The sequence below is a fragment of the Macaca nemestrina genome, chromosome 1, assembly GCF_043159975.1.
Source record: "Macaca nemestrina isolate mMacNem1 chromosome 1, mMacNem.hap1, whole genome shotgun sequence".
In the NCBI taxonomy this organism is placed as follows: domain Eukaryota; kingdom Metazoa; phylum Chordata; class Mammalia; order Primates; family Cercopithecidae; genus Macaca; species Macaca nemestrina.
The window spans coordinates 56,298,174-56,322,089 of record NC_092125.1 but is presented as its reverse complement, the minus strand read 5'-3'; the positions used below and the strand labels follow the sequence as shown (position 1 = coordinate 56,322,089).

At 33.1% G+C, this 23,916-nt stretch overlaps 1 protein-coding gene across 3 annotated transcripts in view; it reads right to left on the bottom strand.

Annotated features, from left to right (window-relative positions):
- Positions 1–23,916, bottom strand: part of LOC105484949 (NIMA related kinase 7) — a 151,118-nt gene that overhangs the window by 17,092 nt on the left and 110,110 nt on the right. For all 3 annotated transcript variants that reach the window (XM_071077634.1, XM_071077636.1, XM_071077633.1), the window contains 4 exons: positions 21,508–21,616; positions 20,513–20,620; positions 6,165–6,259; positions 1,994–2,107 (listed from right to left, as the gene is read on the bottom strand). In XM_071077634.1, coding sequence (XP_070933735.1) covers positions 1,994–2,107; positions 6,165–6,259; positions 20,513–20,620; positions 21,508–21,616 — 426 coding nt within the window. The remainder of the gene's footprint in view (positions 1–1,993; positions 2,108–6,164; positions 6,260–20,512; positions 20,621–21,507; positions 21,617–23,916) is intronic.

The following is a 23,916-nucleotide window of genomic DNA, read 5'->3' as shown; positions in this document are numbered from 1 at the left end:
AGTCTGCATATTTTTATATTCAATTCTTTACTAAGAATTATTTTCCACATTTACCTAGAAACTACAGCTTTCTATTTCATCAGGGAATGACAACAGATTTTACCAATACGAGGAATCACACTTTTTTGGAAAGTACACCATATAATAATGTGTTTTGCTTTATAGCTCTTTTCGAAACTGGTAACTATATAGAGTGAAGTAAAAAGTGGAATCTATTTTCCTTTCCCAACTCTAAGACCTTCTATCTGGGCCAGACTTTGATATTTGCCCCTTGGCTGAGAATCCGCATATCCAACTTCACACTTAGCTGCAGTGAAGTAGCCCTGCAGGCAGGCCGACTTCAACGAACCACTAGTGGTATCATCATTAAAATCCTGCTGAAGGTCACCATGGTAACCGCCTGCTGAGGCTTCACTGCTGCACTCGGCATCTCCTAATCAGCTACCATGTGAAATGCAAATTCAGACAGTCTGAAAATTAGTCAAGAAGAATAGGGGATGAGGATGCAGATATGTGAAATATTCATGCGCTTCATGGAAAAAAGAAGACAGCATGAATGACACAACAAAGAAAGGCCCCTGACATTCTTGCTATCATTTTGCATTATTGTTCACACCCTACTGTATTTCCAGGCCTATAGTTCTGAAGTTGGTTTTGTGAAATGCCATATTTATAGTCTACACCCAAAATAGTAATTAAAAATGGCTAACATAATAGTATTAACATCAAATAAAGATAATACTTTTAAATCATCATCACTGCTGTGTAACAGTTTATTCTAATTACCTGAATACGAATGTTATGCAGAAAAAAACAGGCATCACCGATTATCAGTATCAAAACTACCAGAAGAAAAAGTGCCTATTATATTATAGGAACACAAATGCTTTACATGTGGTGAAAATTCTTTAGAGATATTTATTATTCAAGTTACACGAACTCAAATTTCCTTACATAATACTAAGACCCAATGCTATTCGTTTCACAATAGGAAGACTGACATGATTACCTAATAAGTGAACATTATAATTGTTTTATATTTTTTCTTTTCTCCTTTCCATTTTCCTGAGGCAAAAAATCTGTTGCTCATGAGAAGGTGCAATGTCCTAACTCAAGACACTATTTTCTTTGGGTAGGTCCCTGATGAGTATTCCATAAAGTGCTAAGATGAAACATTTTAGTTGACCTGAGATACTGCTATTCTGCATATATCCTCCTTAAATATTGGTAAAATCATGATACGTTAGGCTAAAATGGGAGATGTTTTGTTCAATGAAAGACTGGACACTGGGTAGAGCCAAAACAACTCACTTCAATGGGTTACCAAAGCAAGCAAGCATTCAGACTCAGATCTTAATAAGGTAGCCTTCTAAGATTTTCAGCCACAGCTAACACACTTTTTAAACATGTCTACAATGATAACCTCAAAACATTTCTCCAGTAGATTCTGGGTATAGCAGTGAGATGATAATAGGACAGGTATTGTCAAAGGAGGGACGATAAAGCTTAAAGAATAAGGGTCAGAGATACGTAGTTAAGAGATGCATGTTTCGAGCTTTGGAAAACATGGATGAAAGGGGAGTCTGCCAAAATAGAAAATTACAACTGTGTGCCGGTCTAGGACTGTGAGAATAAGGAGTTAGCCCTGTTACAAAGGGCCATCAGACATGATGATTAACTAGAGCCTAGGTATGAGCATTAATTCTGCCCTTTGCACCATTCAGTACACTGTAGAGTCAGCTACTATTCTTACCACACCTAGAAAGTGGCCAATTTTACACTACATTCTGGGTTGTGGTCTACTACACATCATGAATTGCAGAGTCAACTCTTTAGACAGCAAGTCTCCAAGAGAATGAAAACAGAATAAAATGTGCTAGTTCTGCTACGTATACCATTCATTTTCATTTCTGGATAAAGTAAAATTTCTTAATAAAATAAAAATGTTAGCAAAATGGACAACAGACGAACACGTGGACTGAAAATGACTTACTTCTTCTGAATAGTGATCTGAAGGAAGAGGTGGGTAGTCACACTGTTCTATCTTCTTACACAGTGAGTATAAATTCATTTTGTCACCATAGAAAGGACTCTGTAATGCAGCCATCTGTAAAATGCTCCCAATGAAACTGATATAGTTACATGGTAACTTAAAAGGTGATTTCATCAAGTATATTATACAGGGGTAGAAAATAATTACAAATATTTTAAATAAAGTTATCTGGGCATTTTGATTTTTATGAATATCCCCATCTGAGAAAATTTATTAAGAGTTAAAAATCTTTCTGCAATTTTTGTTTTTTTTCCGACATTTAAAATGCCCTAAAATAGAGAATTAGTTAACATATTTCTTTATATACAAATGCAACATAAAACAATATTAAGAAAAATAACACAATTTAAAAACTCTTTGTACCTATAATGAAATAAAAACAACTACTGTATCTTACAACAAAACCGTCATCACAAGGTATAGCTCAACCATATAGAACAAACATGAAACTGAAGTTAAAACTGAATTATAATCTAGCATAGGGAAGAGAATGCAGAGCATTTTGTCTTGCATAATAGTTTCTGAAGATAAAGGTTATTCTGAGAAAAAACAGTCTTCTCAATTTAAATGCAATAACAGATCCCCAAATAGTTTACAATGAATTAGAACTCTTTTCTTTTGATAATGTCTCAAAAACATTAAATATGCTCAAAAGCTCTACGAGTCATAGCTGTAATTCAAGGCTTCCAAATGAGATTTTTATGCAGAAAAACGTGACCCAAAGGATGAACAACTTTAAAAAAGACATTATTGAATTTAAATTTATTTTAAGACAAGGTTCTAACTTGACATTTAAAGTGCAAGCAAGTACTGTGGTAAGCAGGGTTACAAACTAAAAATTCAATTTAAAATGTTCGCATCCTGTTCAAAACCTTCTAAATCTTTGAACCGCAGCAGCAAGAATACAACACGGAGTGCCAGGCTGCCCCAAAGTCAGTCACCCTTTTCTACATGTGCTAATAAGTTTGATTTTGGAAGGACAATGTGTACATTCCCCAGACAGGCAGAGTGTGTGTGAAACACGCTAGTCCATGCTGTGCTACTCAGTGAGCGTCAGTGGGGACAGGACAAGCTGAAAATGGCTCTCATCTGTCTTCTGTGCTCCAGACAGAGCTTTAACTCCTTCAGAGCCTTGATGAGAAGGGGATGGGATTGGAAATCAAAACTGGCAAGTAGCTCAACACATTTTTATCTTGCCTATGTTTTACATAAAACGTGCACACAACTATATAGAAGTACCTTAGGAAGAGTTGTTTCACATGACGAGAAAAAAGTTAAAAACAATCTGAATGCCCCTAATCATATAAAACACTTTGAGAGGAAATTTCTAAAAGAACTACAATAATAATAATAATAATAATAATGGTTTTTGTTTTAAATGCAAGGACACTTTAAGATAAATGTTACCTTAAAAATATACTGTATACATAAACTATAGTCTCTCTGTGTTTGCAAAACCTTAAGTAAATGTACATATATTCATTATCATATTCTAGGCATTCATTATAGTCCTTTTCCTCAGTACTGCAGAGTGTTAAAAAAAAAAATCTGAATGTCCCCTAAGGAGTTAAACAGGAATAGTATATTTTCATGCATCTCCTGCTTTGACAGATGAAAAATGTCAACTGTCCTGTTTTTATTTTCAAGCTTTTGCACTATTCATCTGGTTCATTAGTGCATCTCGATGCTGCCCCTGACAGCTGCTCGCCCTCTCCTCCCAGCAGCTGAATTTTTCAGGCTAATTTGATCCTCCACACTGAGACGATCGCTAGAATGATTGACTTACTCCCTGACCTCCAGGGTCTGACTTTCCTGATTAGTATTCTGGGGGTGTCGGAGGGACGAAAGCCCACTGTCTGTCTTCGGGGCTGGTGGCAGCTCTCTTTTTTTTTGAACTGTAAGCCACCAACCTACAACCCTGTAAGGATGCAATTGCTGCGCTGAACAATAAAGGAAATGTGTAAAACCTACTTTTCCATGTAAAGGTCCGTGTAGCAAAAGCACAGCATCTTGATTTTAATTAGTAAAGTCTACTTTGTTGCATATCAATTAAAACTGTACTGCTAGTTTTTTTTTTTTTTTTTTGAGGTTTCAGGAATATTTGAAAGTCTAATTTTCTGAGTTTAAAATACATTTTCAAAAAAGGCTTCCTATGTCTTCATTGTTAATAGTAATTTTTTAGTGCGTACAATACAAAATATGTGCTGTTATGACCAATTTTTAAAAGCCAAACTGTTAGGTATTTCTATTAACAATACACTGAAACATAAGTGAAAGGAGATAGAACATAAAGTTAAATTAAAGCTTTAGAAAAATTCTAGTTCTTCTAAAAGATTTGCATGGAGAAATCAAGAAAATGCATTGAGATGAAAACTAACGTTAGCATGATAGATACTTTAACTCAAAATCATCCACAATACATATAACTCATGGATGTAGGAATGTCCAAAGATGTTATTTTTATTTTTGTGGCATTTTAAGTCCGCCTAAAAATGGGACACCATCTCTCAAAGGCAAATTCAAAATGTGATAAATTATTTCAGTTTTGACATGAGTCTGCTAGACCTAAAATAATTATGCAAACTTCCTCTCAAAATTCAACAGAATTTTTTTTTTATTGCTAAATTTAATCTAGTTATTGGAAACCAATTTGCTGTTTACTTTTAGGGATTTGAAGAGAAAATGTTGCTTTGATAATATTAGACTATGGACTAAAGGAATCTAAAGGTTAACTAAACAGATAATATTTTAAATGTACAGAGTGACTAACTTTTAAATATTATAGTAACAATATAATCAATCCTGTTCTTGTTAGCATTGTACTAAATTATTAACAAAATATAAAACAGTGAGCATAATTTCTTGTAATCCCATGGGTACATATAAAAACATGTTTTGTTACATTACTGACTCATAATGTTTCATAACAAAAATTATCCAAAGTATGCGTTTATTTAAGAATATTTAAAAATCCTTTCATTTTTAAGTAGTTGTTAGTCACTTCAGTAGGAAGAACAAAACAAATAATTTCAGGTTCCTTAAATTAAGGGAATTTGAATCTGCAATGAATAAAATAATAAAAGATCATGACACACATTTTTAAAAAGTCCAACAACACCTCCTAAAGCTGCTTTACTTCCAAGTAACAGTGGCACAATTAAAATAGATGACTTCATCATATATTTCATTTAAGTCAGGAGGACAAGAGACACGAAATATATAGTAGGAAATGCATTGGTTTCTATTTATCCTCTTTAGACTTCTCTTATATACACAGAGATATGAAAATGATTCCTACACAGGGATATGAAAATGCTTCCATGTATTACATTTCCTCACTTTATTAAAACCTACTTAGACACAGACTAATTTTTAATTAACAGCTTTGACTGGAAGCCTGTATTCCTAAGAAAATTATCATTCAATTAAAAAAACAAAATTACAGAAGTCACTAGCTTGAGATACTTTTATATCAACACAGACGTAAAATGTGTTACTAACATGCTTTCTTTTATCCATCCAAATTATTACAGTGCACCATTTCTAGAGGACCTACCTACATGATTCCATCTTCCTTTGATAAATGATCACCAGTAGAACAAAAGAGAGAGCATTTCACTGAGCTTTACCACTACAAATTGTTACTCATGGAAACTAAATTGATAACCTAGAAGAACTATCTGTTTGCATACTATACTTAATGCTAAATAACACCTGTGTAAAAGTGAAATAAAATATTGATGAAGATATTTACTATGCTTTCATATATTAAATCCAATCCATTATACCTCTCTTGTAATGCATGGATCAAGATTTACAGATGTTCAAATGTATATTTTTATAAATGCAAGATATACAGAAAGGTATTATATTAACATAAAAGTTAATGCTTTAAACTTGTCATCAAAGGAACACAAAAAATATATTAGACGTATAGGAATGTATAGTTATTAAATTCCATTACACAAAGTTATTAACCCAATGAAAATTCTTCATAATTAAAAAGGTGATTCTTAAACATCCCGAAAAAAATAAGTATATACTAATAAGGATAGAGGAAATATACTAAGTAAAACTGTATCAATATTTGGAATTTATCAACATTACCTACCTCATATAGTAGACAGCCAAGAGACCAGATGTCAGATTTGAAGTTGTATCCATTTTCATGTATTCTCTCTGGAGACATGTAATAAGGCGTACCAACTGCAAAAAAACAAACCAAATAAAATAAGAGGTAAAAATACAGATGCAGCTGTGGTAAGAAATTACATACAAAATTTTGAATTTAAAAACATCACCAAAATAATTCATTAGGATCAGAAAGCTGTTCTTAAGAATACTAAAAACTTTTAAATTTCTTCTTTACTCCTTGACCCTTAAATAGTACATTAAAAACTGTACAAAACAATGTGCTGGGTTAAACTTTATTTCCTTCTGATCAATCCAAGAAGAATCTAGGGAGCATAACTAAGGGAAAAAAAGTAATTCTGACAAGAATACCTACTTAAATGATTCACACTGGCATTATTATTTTTTTAATTTTTTTAAAAAAAATATGGTTTGCATATCCCAAATAATTAAGCATGATAATTTAAAAATAAATAGTATTATATAACAATTTAGTAGAGTACGCACAAATAAATCATATTTGTTAACTTTTACAGAAACATCCTTTAGAACACAGTGTGGCTGTTAACAAATGATATGGCACTTGGTGCCTTACTTCCACTTTAGAAAGAATACCACAGACTTTTGTACATCAAAGGATTATATAATAACAAATATGAAAGGGTACTGGCATCTCTGGAAAAATGTCTTCAGTTACTGTAACTACTGAGACCTTTTAAAAGACAAGACACTCAAGATAATTTTTGTTTTTGTTTGTTGGCTTTGACGTGCTAATATTTTTTCTTTTTTTAATGACTGTTTTAGAAAATGCTATTAAACACTTGAAAATAAAAAGAAGCATATATGTTAGACTTCGAAATGTAAAAATATTTAAGTGACTTTCAAAGTGAGTATCTTTAATTTCAAACTCAGATGGTTATTTCACCATCATTAGTCTAAGGCTTTTTGCCAAATAGAAAATTAAAGTTTAAGAACATTTAGAATCTTATTTACCTGAGGGAAGGGCCACCAAAAATATGTTGCTACTCAAAGAGAAAAGGGCAATCCCCTTTTTCTATTAATTTTCAAGATCTCCCCAGGTGTTTACTATAAATCTTAATAAGACTAACAATACTGAACAGGGGTCTTTAGTTAGAAGCAACAAAAAGATTCACACCAATAATCAAAGCACTATACTCAAAGGCAGCAGTCAGTTTGCCAAAAGAATAAATTTATAACCTAGTAGTTATGTGTGGAAACTATACTAAGCTAAAGGTGGAAACATCATGTACCATGACCCATGATATCCTACCTGTATCGGAATCCATTTTTACTAATCATGGATAGCCCTAGTCAGACTGGATGAAAGAAAAGTATTTATGAAAGTGATGAAGAAAAGTTAAGAAAAAAAGTATGCAAACAGAAGGATAAGAAATTTAAATAAAATACAAACCATTAATATATGAAAATTAATGAGACGAACTTTAAGATATAGATTATTTAATTGTAGCATTTACTTTGAAGACAAACAGGTAAATATGCCAATTTCTGTGTCAGAAAAGCAAAGAACTTTGGAAAACAGCTAGGTTTAAAGAATCTGTGTTATTACTATGTAAAATAAACACAAGCTATCTAGCTTTGGGAGTTCTAACCACTTTCACCTGTAGTTTGCATAAGTGACACCAATTATTGGAAATATTTACACATTCTCTCCATTTAAGGAAGGATGGTAGGTACAGTTAGAATAATAAACGGGCTCTGCTCCTGGTTTCAGGACATAAAGCAAGTGACTGGCAGTGAGGAATGTGCAGAGAGAGGCTTCACGGAATCCACAGGGGGGCAACTGAAAACACTGAGGCTTGAAGGTTCAGAGTTTACCAAAAGCAAAGGTAATTTTAACCGGTAGCTCTGGGAAACCTGCTGATACATTAGGGGTTTGATATGAGTGTGAAAGATTGATGATAAGGAAAAAGAAGAACAAATGCTAGCATTTTACAGAGATTAGCCCCAGCATAACACCTTAACTGCAACACAAACTGAACTCAAAGACGACCCAAGTGAAGGGAGCAAAGGAAAAGAATGATTAGGAATTCTACTAAGCTAAATTTGAAATGCAAAAAATCTTAATGTACAAAAATGCTTTTTCAGTGAGCTGCTGGAGGTCATTGCAAAAAGTTACACACTCAGTTAAGACTGATACTTTAGATACTGATGCTTAATATTATAAATAAAAAGCCTCTTTATATTAAATAAGCATGTTTTATTTCAATATTTAAACTACATATATTCATTAGTATATATTAAAATGTAAAGCTAAGGATGCTACTCACCTCTTTGATCAACATATTTCCAAAAGTCATATAAGATGAGTAAGTTTGTATTCTGCACTATAATTATTAATTGGATAAATTCATAATTAACTGGGGAACACAGGCCTAAGAGGGAGGTTCTACTGTCTCCTGACATGCTTCCTCATATGCCCCTCCATTCTGGACAACGACTCTTACGCTGACTGACACTGAGCAAAGAGGTACAGCCCCATCACGTAAACTGATTCGTCCTTACCTCTCTCTATCTAGCGGAGAGGCCTAAAAGTTTAAGTGCTCAGGAAAATTTGCAGTACATTTAAACGCAGTGATATGTTTTCAACATTTCAAAATTAATGAAGATATAATTATTTCCAAAAAACTTTTTCAGAGATTCATGACAGCTGTGTCTATGATTTCTGTTGCCTCAAGAATGTTGTGACTTCTTTTAACAGTTGTACAAGAAAAGAGAGTTATGGAGTGACATGATTAGACATTAAAATGATCATGTGAATTACTGTCCTATGTATTCAGAAGCTTGAAGACTACAGCACATGTAATTCCACTTATCTTTCAAGAATTTATGATTGTAGGTAAAATGAGAGTACATTTTGCAATAGCAGACATTATGCCACTTTAACCTTCGGACATGAATAAAAGTAGGAAATGGATGATAACATTATAAAAAACAGAGGCTGACAGAGGAAAACTAGTAACAACTAAAAATCTTACCTGACCTTTCTTTATTCTATATTAATATCACATTAAAATATACTAAGGCAGTCATCCACATGTAAGAATCCCTTTCATTACATTGACTTATTCTAGCTATATAAGAAAAGTTTTATATGGTATATACTCCATAAATATATATATACTAATCTTTATCCTGAATAAAATGAAGACTGGTATCTAGAAGTTCTGCAATATGTTTAAGAGAATCAACAAGTTCTGCTAACATGTTGTTATTATAGAAGATATAACTAAATTAATAATTTTCATCAGAGCAGGTTATATACAGAATAGTTTAGCTAACATTTTAGCATTGTAATCTCTGCAAAGATTTGAATGAAAAAAGAAAACAGAATGACTGAAGCATTCTCATATGTGGTTAGCTTTGGATTGTTTTTTTTGTGTGCTTTTTAAATAAGGGAGGCAGCACAAAACCAGTGAAAGATAAATCTCTTTCACATCTTACATTTGCCACTAACTAGTTAGGACCATTTAACTTCTCTTTTCATTTCCTTCCCTCATCTGTAAGATAAAGTCATGAGAAAGATGAGCTGATCTCTGAGGTCCCTTTTGCTTTAAAATTTTGTAGCACTTAAAAAAACTCTACAAAAATCCATCTGGAAAATAAAATGGAAAAAATAGTCCTTTTTAAACTATTACTTAGGAAAGCTGAGTGAGAGTGTTTTAAGTCAGAGAGTACACACAAATGAACTAAGTTTAGAAATATAGTTTATTTCTCTTAGAATCAGAGCAAACTACAGACAAGAAAGCTTTGAATATTCCTTCTTGGGAAAATTAAAAGGAGACAAGTCATCTTTCACCTCAGTTTGATATAAACACACACACACACACACACACACACACACACACACCCCTTCAGGGAATAGGACTTAATTTCCATTCTTTCCTTCATACTCATGAGTCAGCCCAGAAATTATGTTGGCAGACAGAATGGAGAGAGGGCACATTTATTTCATTGTAAGGAGTACTAACTGAGGTCAATATAGAATGGCTGAGTAGGAGATCAATATTTCTGCAAAAGACATATATAAAATAAAATTTGTCATCTTTGAAGTGCAACTGATAACATTTAAGAGCTTTAATAATGCTGAGGTAAAACACCTAAGCATATTTTATTGTTATTGTTGCTGTGCTCCAGGCCCTGTGTTAAATGCATTCTATGTATTATCTTGCTGAATTTTAACAAAAGTTTACCATGCCCTGCTGCATGGCACACACAATTCTAGGTCCTGTGCTGACAGACGTAAACAGGACAAATCCTTGATCTTGTGGGGCTCACAGTCCAATGAAACGGGAACTATTATAAGGTAGTTTTATGAGATGTTTCAACTATTATACTGCTTTTGAGAGAAGGCATAGGAAGTCGGTCGGGTAACTTGCCAAAGATCATAAAACTGGTAAGCTGTAGACTTGGAACTCAAACCCAGGTAGTTCTTGTCTCTTGCATTTAAGCAGATGGTTATTTCAGTATAACTGACCACTGTGAAATACAACTGAAAAAAATATCTGTATCTTTCCAAATTAAGAAGCAGAGAAATCTAAAAGTCACAGCATGTACATATGAAAAACCAGGAATAAGGGTCCAAGTTCAATGGGCCACATGTGAAAATTATGCTACTCTGCAGCTACGCTGATTTAAATAAATACTTGTTATGGCGGCTGGGAGGTTAAACGTGCAGTTTAAAATTAGATAATAGCTTCTTACCAGAGCAATTACTTAAGTCAATAAGGGACTGAAAGTTAAAAATAAATAAGTGAAAGCAGCCTATAGTACTGACTGAACATATGCTGCCTTTACAGCTCTAAACCACCCTGAATAACGAAGGGGTATAAGCCAAAGATCTATCGAGAGGTGCTAGGAAAGGTGTGGGAAAAACAAGTATGTGACCACAGGTGGCACCTGGCACCAAAAATGAAACTGTTTTAATGCCTGGTTCAAGAACACTAATTTTCTAAGTTGAAATCAGAGCATATATCACACTTGGAAATAGTGTGGGGAACACGAATTGTACACTCAAGAGACTCCAGTGTGAAAATTCTGATATCTAGCTTGAATGATGGCCATGCATTTAATCTGCTGGCAATTTTACAAAATCAAAGAATCATTTGCCTCACTGCAAAAGGTAAACAGCAGTTCAAGAAATCCTATAACAAAAACAAGAACATAATTTCCTCCCAAGGGGTTTCAAATATTTGTTTAGCACAAGGATCAATATCAGAGAGTTTTAGTTAGCTTTGTTTTTTTAAGCAAAAATCTATCTCATTTTTAGGAGGTACAACAAGCACATACAAGTAAATTCACACAAACATGCAAAGAGAAAACTTTCTTTTTCTGGGAGACAATGTAAAAGCAATTAAAACGTCATATCAATAGGTTATTAATTTAAGTGTTTTTATTTGTTTTTCTCCTTTCACTAGAACAGGCAGTCAGAGGTGAAACCCTTCACTGTATGTATTAATAAATACAATTTTGGTGTAAATAGATTTTCCTGAATAGCAGATAACTATCACCAATTACTTATATACATTGGAGTATATAACGTGTTTAGATTTTTTAACAGATTAATTATCCTAATTAAGTTTTGTTAAAATTACTTTTTATCCCCGTCTATATTCAAAAGTCCATGGTAGAGTAAGCCCCTGAGAAGCATGATTGTTAGTAGTATGAGAGGCTCCTTGAGGAATACAAAAAATTTGCAAATAATTTTTTAAACAATTGCCAGTAAGCTAACAATGAAAGAAAATGATTTGTTTATAAATTTATATTAAGCCAAGTATGGCATTTTCTCCCTTGAAAAGTAAATGTAAATTACAATGCAATAAAGTACCTATAAAATCCTATAATAAAAATGAGAAAATTTAAAGTCAAAGTATCTCTTCAAAAAACAAAATATTTATTTTCATTAAATGTAAACTTCCTCTAATTTTAGAACCTCTTCCGCAGAACCTCTCTAGCTTTTTGTTTGTTTTTGTTTTGATACAGAGTCTTGCTCTGTCCGGACTGAAGGCTGGACTGCAGTGGTGCGATCCACGCCAGGCTAATTTTTTGTATTTTTAGTAGAGATGGGTTTTCACCATGTTAGCCAGGATGGTCTCGATCTCCTGATCTCATGATCTGCCTGCCTTGGCCTCCCAAAGTGCTGGGATTACAGGTGTGAGCCACTGCGCCTAGCCTAGAACCTCTCTAGCTTTTAAACAATTTCACCTAATTAGGCTTTTAGAGGAGGATATGAATGTCTCCCCAGCTGTCGCATCTATTAAAATGTCTATTAGTCTATTAAAATTGCGTTACAGGCAGAAATTCTGTCTCCATGATCTTTGCCTCTTGGTGCTATACCTGTTTATGTTATGGTAGTGGCAAGAGACTTTGCCACCATAAAGGTTGAGGACTTTATAATAGGAAGATTACGCTAGATTATCAGTAAGAGATGCAACAGAAGGGGCAGGGGACATTCAAAGTGTGACAGGAACTCTCCACCACTAACTTTTAAAAGGGAGGAAGGAAGCCAGGAGCCAAGGAATGAGGGCAGCCTCTAGAAGCTGGGAATGGCCCTCAGCTCACAGCCAGTGAGGAAACAAGAACTTCAGTTCTACAACACCAAAAAACTAAACTCTGCCATAATCTGAATAGACAAGAAATGGACTGAGCCTCCAGAAGTCCTGCAATCCTACAGATACCTTGATGTTAGCCTGGTCAGAGTCATATTGGACTTCTGAGCTATGGAACTGAAAAATAATACATTTCTGTTGTTTTAAGCCCCTAAGTTTTTGGTAATGTGTTAGGGCAGCAATTGAAAATAAATACAAATGTGCTAATGATTCATGCATTGCATGGGAGAGTGAAACACTCAGTTCTATGTGGTATGCACCTACCTCACACCAAGGATTACATAAGGACCAAGGGTGTTAAGAGAAAAATGTATATGGTTCAAAAAAATGTTTGACTTCTAAAAGCTCACTGGATCATTCTGGGATGGTGTTTTTTTTGTTTTGTTTTGTTTTGTTTTTTGGTTCTCTTTTCTTGTCAGGGGCGGCAGGGCAGGAGAAGCCAATACATTCGCCAAAAGAATAATAATATGGTTAATAACGCAATGTATAAAGGTTAAAATTATGGTCCTTTGTAATTTAAATGAACTCTGGCTTGGTCACTAACTGATAGAAATCTAAACTTGATAATCATACCTATCTCAAAGAAATGCAGAATAGAAATCAGTGAATGTGCTACACGGCACTTAGTCCATATGAGTATTTGAAGCCTGATAAGTAACTATTTTTTATTATAAATGTTTTACATTGACCAAAATAAGCTGTTATCAAAAGCAAGTCCAGCAGGGATAACTGCAGATTTATTGATCCAGAGAAAAGTCACCAGGGATCAATACTCCAGTGAACCTCATGAATCATTCTGGATTTAAAGATAATCTCTCTGCTCAGAATTTTCCAATTTAGAAAGATGTAAATTTCCTAATGGCTTACTCTTCATTCACCACTACCACCCATTCCCATTAAGAGAGTTAATTACCCTTTCGTTGCAATAGCTACAAATATGTCACAAAAACAAACAAGTAGAAAAAGGATACAAGCAATATCTTAAAAAAAAAAATCTAAATTAGGTATTTTTTCTCTATCTTAAAGCCATGGTCTATACTCACATTTCTGATTCTCCTCTTTTTGGACATTTTAGGAGAATTACATTTCCCTGTCCCTTTGAGATAGTCATTGCCATGAGATCTGTTTTGGCCAACGAAATGTGAATGGAAGTAATCTGTGTTACATTCAAGCAGAAGGGCTTAATTAAGAGCCAGTAAGTGATTCTCCATGCTGTCTTCCCCTCATGGGATCACAAAAACGTATGCTGATATGAAGATAACACAAGACTGAAGCTGCCTGGAATGCCAAGTCACCACATGAAGGGATGGCAGCTACCTTAAAGATCAACATAGGTCTACAACTCACTGTGGTTGACAAAAGATTAGAACATTCTTCAGTGCTAAGCAATTGAGGAATTTTTGTGTTGTTTCTTCTGGCAGCATAATCTAACCTATACTTACTGATATACTTAGTCAAATTCACCCTTTATGTGTGTAGTCTGTCTCTAAGCTTCATTCATTCAATCAGTATTTACTGAATATCTATTATGAGCAATCCCCTCTTCTAGGTATCTAGGGTACATGAGGGAACTAAATACACAAAGATCTCTGTCCTCATAAAGCTTGCATTTTAGCTGGGAGAGACAATACATACAAGGCATAGTAAGAATATTACATAGCATGTCAGAAGATACTAAGTCCTAAGGAAAAAAAAAAAATTAAAACAGGGTAAGGTTTAGGAGTTCTAGGGATGAAGTGGGGGCAGTCAGGTTCAGTATTAAATAGAGTGATCTCAGTTTTCTAATCTGTAACACTTACTGTACTCACAACACAGAGGAACAGAGGAGAAAACATGATTTAAAATGCTCACCAATTTTTAAATGTTATACAGTACTCGTATTCATTGCCACTGTTGTTATTGTTACTATTTAGTAGCAATAGAGGATTCTCCTGGGTCACTATTATAGGAAATAAGGGAAGTTTGATATGATTTGACTAGAAATAGTATACTTTGGGAATATATAAAAATTGTTCTGGTATTCTGTTTATATGTTTAAATATTCAACGATTAAGATACTCAATCTCTTAGTAAGCTGCCTCTGGGTCAGAATGTTTATATTTGCTGAAAGGACACCTCAGAGTAAGTTAAGAAATAGAAATATACCAAAAGTATATGCTGCCTCTTGTGATATGAGAAAATATACTACTTGATTGCCATATTCCAATTTCACAAGTTTTGGTGAAATTTTAGCTTTCAGTCTAAAACAGCCATTCTTTAGAAATATCAGCTAAAGTTATGGGAGGACAGATGGCCATGAAGACAGATTTTGATATCCTAGAGACCTACTTCTTGTTTACTTCTGAATCTTGAAGCAGTAATTGTAGTCAATTGTAGGAGAGACAGCAAACTATGTCTTCATATGTAGGCTCCTAAGCAATGTAACAAAGCTGAACATAGTACTTCTAGATCTAATAAAACAAATCAGAAAACAGTATAAAATATGAAAAAAATGCCACAAGGAACTGACATAATGAAAAAACAGACTGCATGCAAGAGTAAACCCAGACTAGGAAGCCACAGACCTACCCACTATCTTCTAGCTGTTTACCTTTCCCTGCTTCGTTTTCTCAACTTTAGAATACAAACAGCTCATGTGCATAGTTCACATGTATGTGTAAGGATTTTAGAGAGTTGAATGATTTGCAAACTGTAAAGAACTGTGATAAATGTTATCATACCCCTCCGGAAGCACAAGGAGCAGTATAAATGAGTAATTTATGATTGACCAATTCAACTGGCCAGATAACAAGTCTGGAGAATGTCCAAAAGTAGGGAGAAAATGGGAATTAGCCTTTAAGTAAATGAAACAGCATGAAGGCGCTGCAGACTTAGACCAATGTTTTCCAAATTGTGGGTCATACAACCCATTAATGAGTTGTGAAATCAATTTAGTGGGCTGAAACCAGTGGGATTTCTAGCGAAATAAAATAGAACAGAAAATATCAGAATGTAATACAGTTGCATCATTGTCAAGAAATTTGAAAGTCACTGACATACACTATTAGAAAGCTTAAGAAAGCTGTGCCCTCATTATAAATTTTAAAGATGCAGATATAGATAATAAGTTTCTTAACATATATTTTTATAAGGTTGACAAATAAAACCAAGGCAAAATTCATTTGTGTGTGTGTGTGTGTGTGTGTATATAATATATCCTACAGTTAGTCTCCCTAGTCATACCTCCAACCAAATTAATACAAAAACAACAAATGAAAATCTTCCTTAACATAATTTCGTGTAAAAAAAAAAGTGAAGATGGGAGGAGGATAAGGAGACCAAAAAAACCAAACAACTGTTCAGATCACAGATCACAGGCAGTGTAAACATTCTGTTTTATGGGCTAATGAGTTCCAATGTGGTGTACTCTGCTCAGTTCTGGGTAGCACATACTAAGGGGTACTCTGAGAGGAAAAGATGCAGACTCGCAGGACACAGAAGACCCTGAAAATAGAACACTATCCTGGGAATGCTCAGCCCAAAGAAGAACGAAGAGGTTTGTGGCTGCTGCCTTCAACCCAGATCACATCGCTCTCCTCATTACATTTAACCTTGTGAAAGCTTGCCACTGCACTTAGAATAAAATGTGAATTGCTCCTACATCCAGCCCTGTCTTTTCTTCACTCAGTTCCAGCAGACAGAGCTTATCCTGTATCCACCCTTTATATGAAATGCTCTTCAGTCTACCTGGGACATTATTTCATAGCTGCCCCTTTTACATCCTTTGCATCTCACTTTAAATATCACCTTCTCAGAGGGGACTTGCTCCATCTCACCCTCTCCAAATTAGTTCCCCAACTGGCCATTTTCTGTCATATCACTAATAATTCATCTTAGTTTTTTGTTTGCTTTATTATCTATTTCCTTCCACCATAAGGTAAGCTCCCTGAGGACAAGGACTTGTCTTGCTCAGGCTACATTCCTTGTCTCTAGAATAGCACCCGCATATAATAGGTTTTTAAATCAATCAGTTCAGGCAGAATAAATAAATTGTACATGGAGAACTCCTCCACTTCCCCCTTTCTTTTTCTGCACCTTCATCACTTCACCACCACCATAAGCAAGTGAACATTTATCCGGCTTATTACAGTGTTAAGAAAACACTTGCATTCATTATATTATTTGGTCAGGAATTGTTTAGGAGTTAAGGGACAACATAGGATGGTTATTACCTGCATTTCCAGTTTTATAAATCCAGACACTGAGTTTTAGAAAAGTTAATAAATGGCTTGATAAAGGTCCCACAGAGCATGCAAATCCCAGTGTTCATTCTTTCAGAAGAAAGCAAGAGGAAAAACATGGCTGGCACATCATGAGCTGGGGAGATACAGTCAGTCAATAATCAGAGTGGAAAGTTAGAGGACACCAAACTGTAAAGGGCGCTGAATGCCAGGTCAAGGACCTTGCATGACATTCTTCAGGCAACAGGGAACCAAGGAGGATTTTGAGGAAAGTAACACAATCAGATAGTGTCTCTGAGGAAGATAACTCTAGTGGAAACATACAGAATGGATTATGAAGAAAAATATTAGAAACAAAAGAGGGTAATCTCCTAGTCCAGATGTGAAATAATTATCGAGTAAGGAGGAGGGAATGAGGGAACGGAAAGTAGAGATATTTTGAGACAACGTATGTGGTGGTAGCAGGGAGGAAGAAGAAAAACAGGTGAAGACCTGCTAGGATATTTTTCAGTTTTGAAGATCTGAACATAGTTTGAACATGCAACAATATCAGATTTAGTATTTGTAATTCTCAATCCTTATATTAAAGGAATTACTACTATGCTGTCATACTTTTAAGAATTGGTTCTGAAAACTAATTGGAAACGTGGCCACCTATACAATTTTATTTGCTACAGAAGACAGAACTACAGGTTTTATTGTATGTTGATTTATCATGGAATCAAAAGATAAAAATAAGAGACACCAAATGAACAGACAATTGAAAATGCAAAGACTTGCCAATCTCTTAAGGATTGTTAAATACAAACATAGTTTTTGGAAGTGCACAATCCTATTAATGAATTAAAATAAGTTAAAACCGTATCTTGATTTTTCAACAAAAATGTATTTTGAAAATATAAATGCGTAAGACGTTTTTAAAATCTTATATATCTTTGCATTTTAAAATTAAATTCCTGAAAATACCTCCTTCCCAAAGTTAAAAGAAATTTGGCTCCAGTACAAACTTTGTTTAAAGTAAACTTATGTAGATTTTTCCTTATGAACTACATAGAGATCTCATTTATTTATAGTTTCACTGAAATGTATACCTGCTCTATGGATGAATCATGCCCTATAGATTGTATCCTCAGTAAAATTAAAAAATGAATCAACACACAATAAAATCTATAGTTCTTTTGTGTTTTCTATAAGCAAAATAAATTTGCATAGGTCACCACTTTTTCAATTACTTTGCAGTGCCAACTCTGAGAAGAAAACTTAAATTTGCTCTTAAAAATATATGACAACATAGCAGAGTAATACAATTAAAAATTAGGGTCAATTTGTCATCAAGAATGTCTGTCAGGATTTCTATCCTTGCTATTTTACATATAGTATGTTAGCAGAGAATTTTCTTGATTCTTCTAAGTAGGATTTTTATGGGGTCCAAAGAGCCTTAGTAGACTAGTCCAAATTTTAATTATTTGTATATAATGCACTGTGCTTAATGAACTTTCGTTTTAAACAATCAAAATCTTCAGTTCACAGAGAAGACAAGAAGGGATAAAGGAAATTTTCTTATTTTAAGGATATATTTTTTTCTCAAAATAATATGTAAAACAAAAAATACTTGTGAAAAAAATTAATATTCTATGATTCATCCATTAAGAAAACAGTCTTATTTCTATTTTTTCACTGCTGTATTTCAGGTATGTCTTAGAATGCTTAGTAATTATGGGCATGAGCATATATTTTATTTATTTATAATGTGTATATATACACACATTTATATATATAACAATATATTTATATATTATATAAATATACATAATGTTTATATATTACATATATATAATTACATGACCCTAGGTAAGTTGGTTTTGATAAAACTTGGTATTAGAAACTCATAATGAATTATTAAATCTATTAAAATTAATTTTACTCCATAATTTCTACTAGCATATCACCTCAATTTGGAGATGCATATATGTTCTTAAATTCTGTTTAGAACTTTTACAAGAGGCAGTATCAGGCAAATCAAACAAAACGAAACTGAGTTTCATATAACACTGGATCCTTTGGGCTGGATGACTAGAGCAGGCTCAGAGATAGTCTGCAAAGCAGCATGTAAACAACACACGTGTGTGCATAAGCAGGGGAATGTGCAGGTGTGTGTATGTAATTGTAGCCTGGCATTTCTATCTAAACTAGTGACAGAATGCTTTTATGACATTCTTCTATTCAGATGAGTAACATAAAGTGAAAACGTTGTCTACTACTGACAAATGGCACTGGCTTGAAACAGTCTAAGGTTTGTTTTCTCTATAGAAATCCTCCACTCTCAACTTTCCCAATAAAACTTTATTAAAGTGCTGGGCAAATTACATGCATTTCTTATGGAATTTCATGTCAAATTTCTTTATTCAGGAAAAATTACAATGCTCTATAAAAATAAATGTGAAGTGAAAGGAGAAAAAACTGTTATTCAGCATCAGTGCGAAATTTCATTTTCTCAAAATACTTGACAAAATTGAAATCCCGTTAAAAACGCAAAGCATTATCTTTCCAACACTCTTGAAATTAGGATACAATATTTTGTAATTCAGCGAATACTGAGTACTTATTTACATTTCAGGTACTGTTTTAGAAATATAGAAACATTCAATGACAGGTTCAAGGCCACACAGAACCTTAGGTAACAAAGCCGGGAAAACTTTAAAACTCTAGTCAATTAATTCAGATGTTCATTTCACTACTTTGTTATTTAGTATAACTCATTTATTCCTCATCAGGACGTTTAAAAGGTTTTTATTTCATATCTCAAAACAATTTTATAAAAAAAAAATAGCTTTCAATGAAATTATGACACCAAAGACGAGCACCATTAAATCAAAGCCAACTTATTTTTAACATAACTTTTACTTAATTCTGATTGTCACCATTTGATCTAAGTCCTGTATTTACAAGAAGAATATATGATTTGAGGAGTTTTAAGATAAGCCCTATCACTCCTTTTAAGTTACCCAATTTAAAAATTATCTCTTTTAGTAATTTCTATTATTTCTAAACAATAACACTCAAAACTATATATGTTATTTTAATAAATAAAAATTTACAAACTACTATTGTATTTTTAAATGGTCTGGTGAAGTCTTCCAAGAGACAGCTTAATCACCATATTATCTATTATTAAATGTAGAATAAAAGGACTTTTCTATGGCAATAGTTACACCAGATTTATCAGCACTTTTTTTTTTTTTACTCAATGTCTGCCTGAGGTCAAGTTAACAGAAGTATCCAACTGTCATATTAGAGGAAACCTTATACCTAATAGAGAGTTGCAGGCATCTGTTCAGGACCTGGTGATTTTCAAAATAGTTTTATTAAGAATGTAAGAGCTGGCATGTAATTGGTACACCTCTTATCTTCTAATGACACATACGCAAAGTAACTGAATGAAATTATATTGTGTCTCTTACCTAAAGAATGTGCAGCTGTGGTTTTTGAGCTGAAAAACCGGCCAAGCCCAAGATCTCCAAGTTTTACCACCCCAGTGGCTGTAATGAACACATTAGCTGGTTTTATATCTGTGAATAAAGGAAGGGATCAGGTAAAAGATGATAGACATTTTAGAAATTTTAAAGGAATTAAGAACTACTTTTCATGATAGAATTTAAAATTTATTTTAATCATGAAAGTTTGAATTATGGACCAATTAGTTTATTTTGAATAATTCTGATATATCCTAATACCTAGAAGTTCTCGATTCTCTGATAGACAGCTAATCATCAATGTACTATGATGAATGTGATTATTAATTTCTATTTCAAATGCATTTTGTTTTCCATTCTCAAAAAACCTGTGAAATTTAAAGTACAAAATACACGTGTCCTTTTGATTTCAATTTTAAATAAAATATCTTACTAAAGATTAACGTATTGGTAGATTTGCATAAAATATAAAACCACAACACTATTAGGCATATAATTATTTACTTAGATGGCTTTAAAAATCTTAATTGCATAAATGAATTGTATTAAAATTTTTCACACTTCAGTATCAGCGGATCAATTACTCATTGATGTAATCTTAACATACTCTGCTCAACCACTTGACTGATAAGAATGCTGAGCTAATACTGAATATTAAAAATCTAAGTGGTTATGATATACATTGTTTAATTGAAGAAACAAAAAACTCTTCCTTAAATATATTTGATTGCTGTCTTCTCTTTACCAACAGCATCTTACTGGTTTGTAAGATGCTCATAAGAGTCAAGCAGATTAATTTACATTCTTATTCTTATTTAAAATCAAGTAGTGCTTTATTTAAAGGTTTAACATTCTAGCATAATTATAATTTGAAAATAATTACCTAAAAAAGTATGGTATTATGTAATGACTGGAAGACATTTACTTTAAAGAACTTATATCATTTAAAACAAGATTAAAAGTTCTTAATGATTTTATCTTACCTCTATGCATGACTCTTCGAGAATGCATGTGTTCCAATGCACTGCAAAGCTGAACAAAGTACTTCCAAACAGTTCTTTCAGGAATTAGCCTCTTTTGCTTCTTAAAATGCTTTTTGAAAATTAAAAATAAGAATTATAAAATCTAAAATTTCTCAAGACTGGATTCTGATAGGAAAAAAATCTGTAAGTCAGAAAAACACCTAATTTTATCTACCATTATCAGCTGAAAAGCATATGATCTTTATACTGAAATGATTCCAAGAATTTTATCTGACATAATGGCTTAAGTTTTTTCCTATTATAACTAAGGTTGGCGGAAACTGTGTAACGGTACATTTTTGTGACGTCCCACTATTTCAAAAAATTAACATCTAAAACAATTTCTTGTCTTAAAAGGAAGATGTCAAATTTGATTTTAAGAAGAGCCAGAATAAAAAAGTCTAGATACCTGTAGGTAATTACATTCATTAAAAGACAATTCTTCTCCTGGCAGAAGGTTTCACTACAGAATTCCTTTTAAATACTGAACCACCCTGGTGATTTGAAATATCACAATTTATTAAAAGTTAAATAAATAAAAGGAATTTATGTAGAAAGTTTTCATGAATATTTCTACTGTACAATGCAAGTCAAACTTGTACTCTGCTTTGAATGAATGAAACTAAACTCCACGGAAGAAAAACCTTACAGGAATGCCCAGGCAAAAAGCTGACAGCACCAACAGGCTACTTAGGAGAGAGGTCCTTGCACATAAGAGGGCAAATACTACAATAATTGTAAAACCAGAGGTACTTATTTATGCTCATTTTTTCTACAATAAATCTGCTAGAAGACTACACTAATAATATACTACTTCAAGGACAAAGTTCTTAGCTTTGTAAGACTTACAAAGATTCAATACATAAAAATTATTTTTCAAAAACAAAATGCAAGTGGTTTCCCATTTAACAATACTTATAAATAACCAACATGAATACTGCATTTTAATTGGTTTTCATAAAATTTTCTAATAATTTTAACTGTTTTAAAATATATATATTAAAATTTAAATATGTACTTCAATGCAATTTATCCAAAGATATCCAAAGATATTTTGAGAAGTCCAACTAAATTGATTTTTTGTTATTGAATATGGAGGAACTATACTTGAGAAAATTCTAAAACAGCTACCTTTCAGTTTTTACACCAGTGACCAGCTGAGGGCAGGCTGAATGGAAAAACAGTACAGGAAATTCGCTGATATCCCTACTTCATACTGAGCAAAAAATTATATCTACTGTCTCACATGTACTCAACGTATGAACCAAAGGATAAATCTTTAAGGAAAAGCTAATAATCTTACGTTAATCTTTCTTATAACACATACTACAGAAATAAATTTATTAGCAATTTCAATAGCTATTACATCAGTAACATTATATCCCAAAGAATAAAAAACAATTAGATGACCAGGTAATTAAAAAGCAAATCAGGGTCTTACTAAAATGTTAGAAACCTCCCATATCATGTTTCAAGACTATGTCTTTTTAATTGCAGACTGTGTCAACATCAGTTTTCATTCAAAGGGGGTAATGCTGCAAAATCAGTTCTTTACACATAATTTTCTTTCAGACTTGGAATGAATCCAAATAAACCCTGTATATATGTGCTCTCCCTGATGCTGGATTAGCATATCAGAGGACTGTTTGATGTCAACAGGAAGATGGGGACCAGGTTTCTTTTCATTCAAAAATAAATATACCATATCATGTACATATCAGACCATGAAAACAAATTTTTATGCTTTAATACAGATTTTGAAATCATCATAATTATAATGTAGTTGGAAGTTTACTTTTTAAATACCATTATAAAAAAGAAATCAAGTCTAAAAGAAAAGGCATAATTTAAAAATTGCCCCCAAATTGCACAATAGGGAAGACATTACCGGACCAAGATGATCTGATTATTTTCATGTTTTTGTATTCTTTGAAACTGTAGCTTACAAGTTAAAACTGATGACAATAAGCTGAATTCAATATACTACTACTCAGAATGACCTGGTAAGAGTTAAGTATCCAAATTAGTTATAGGCCTTTGAAGAATAACATGAATTTGATTTTTTCATAAAATAAAGGCAGTTTCATTATGCCATTAGTATCTCTCATTATTTTTAATAAATGTCTGCTTAAACATATGTGGTTTTTAAACCATTCCTTAAGTATAGGGTTTTTTGGGTTTTGTTTTTTTTGTTGTTTTTCGAGAAAACCAACACCTAAAATGAGAAGAGCCTGTCTGTTCTGATGGTGGCACTGTTGGCTATCTCTTAAAAGAGGATGAACGGCAAAAAGGCAATGAAAATTTGAATTCTTTTTACTATGGGTAAAATGTATATTAGCACTACAAAATAGGAACTTCTATAAAGCCAAA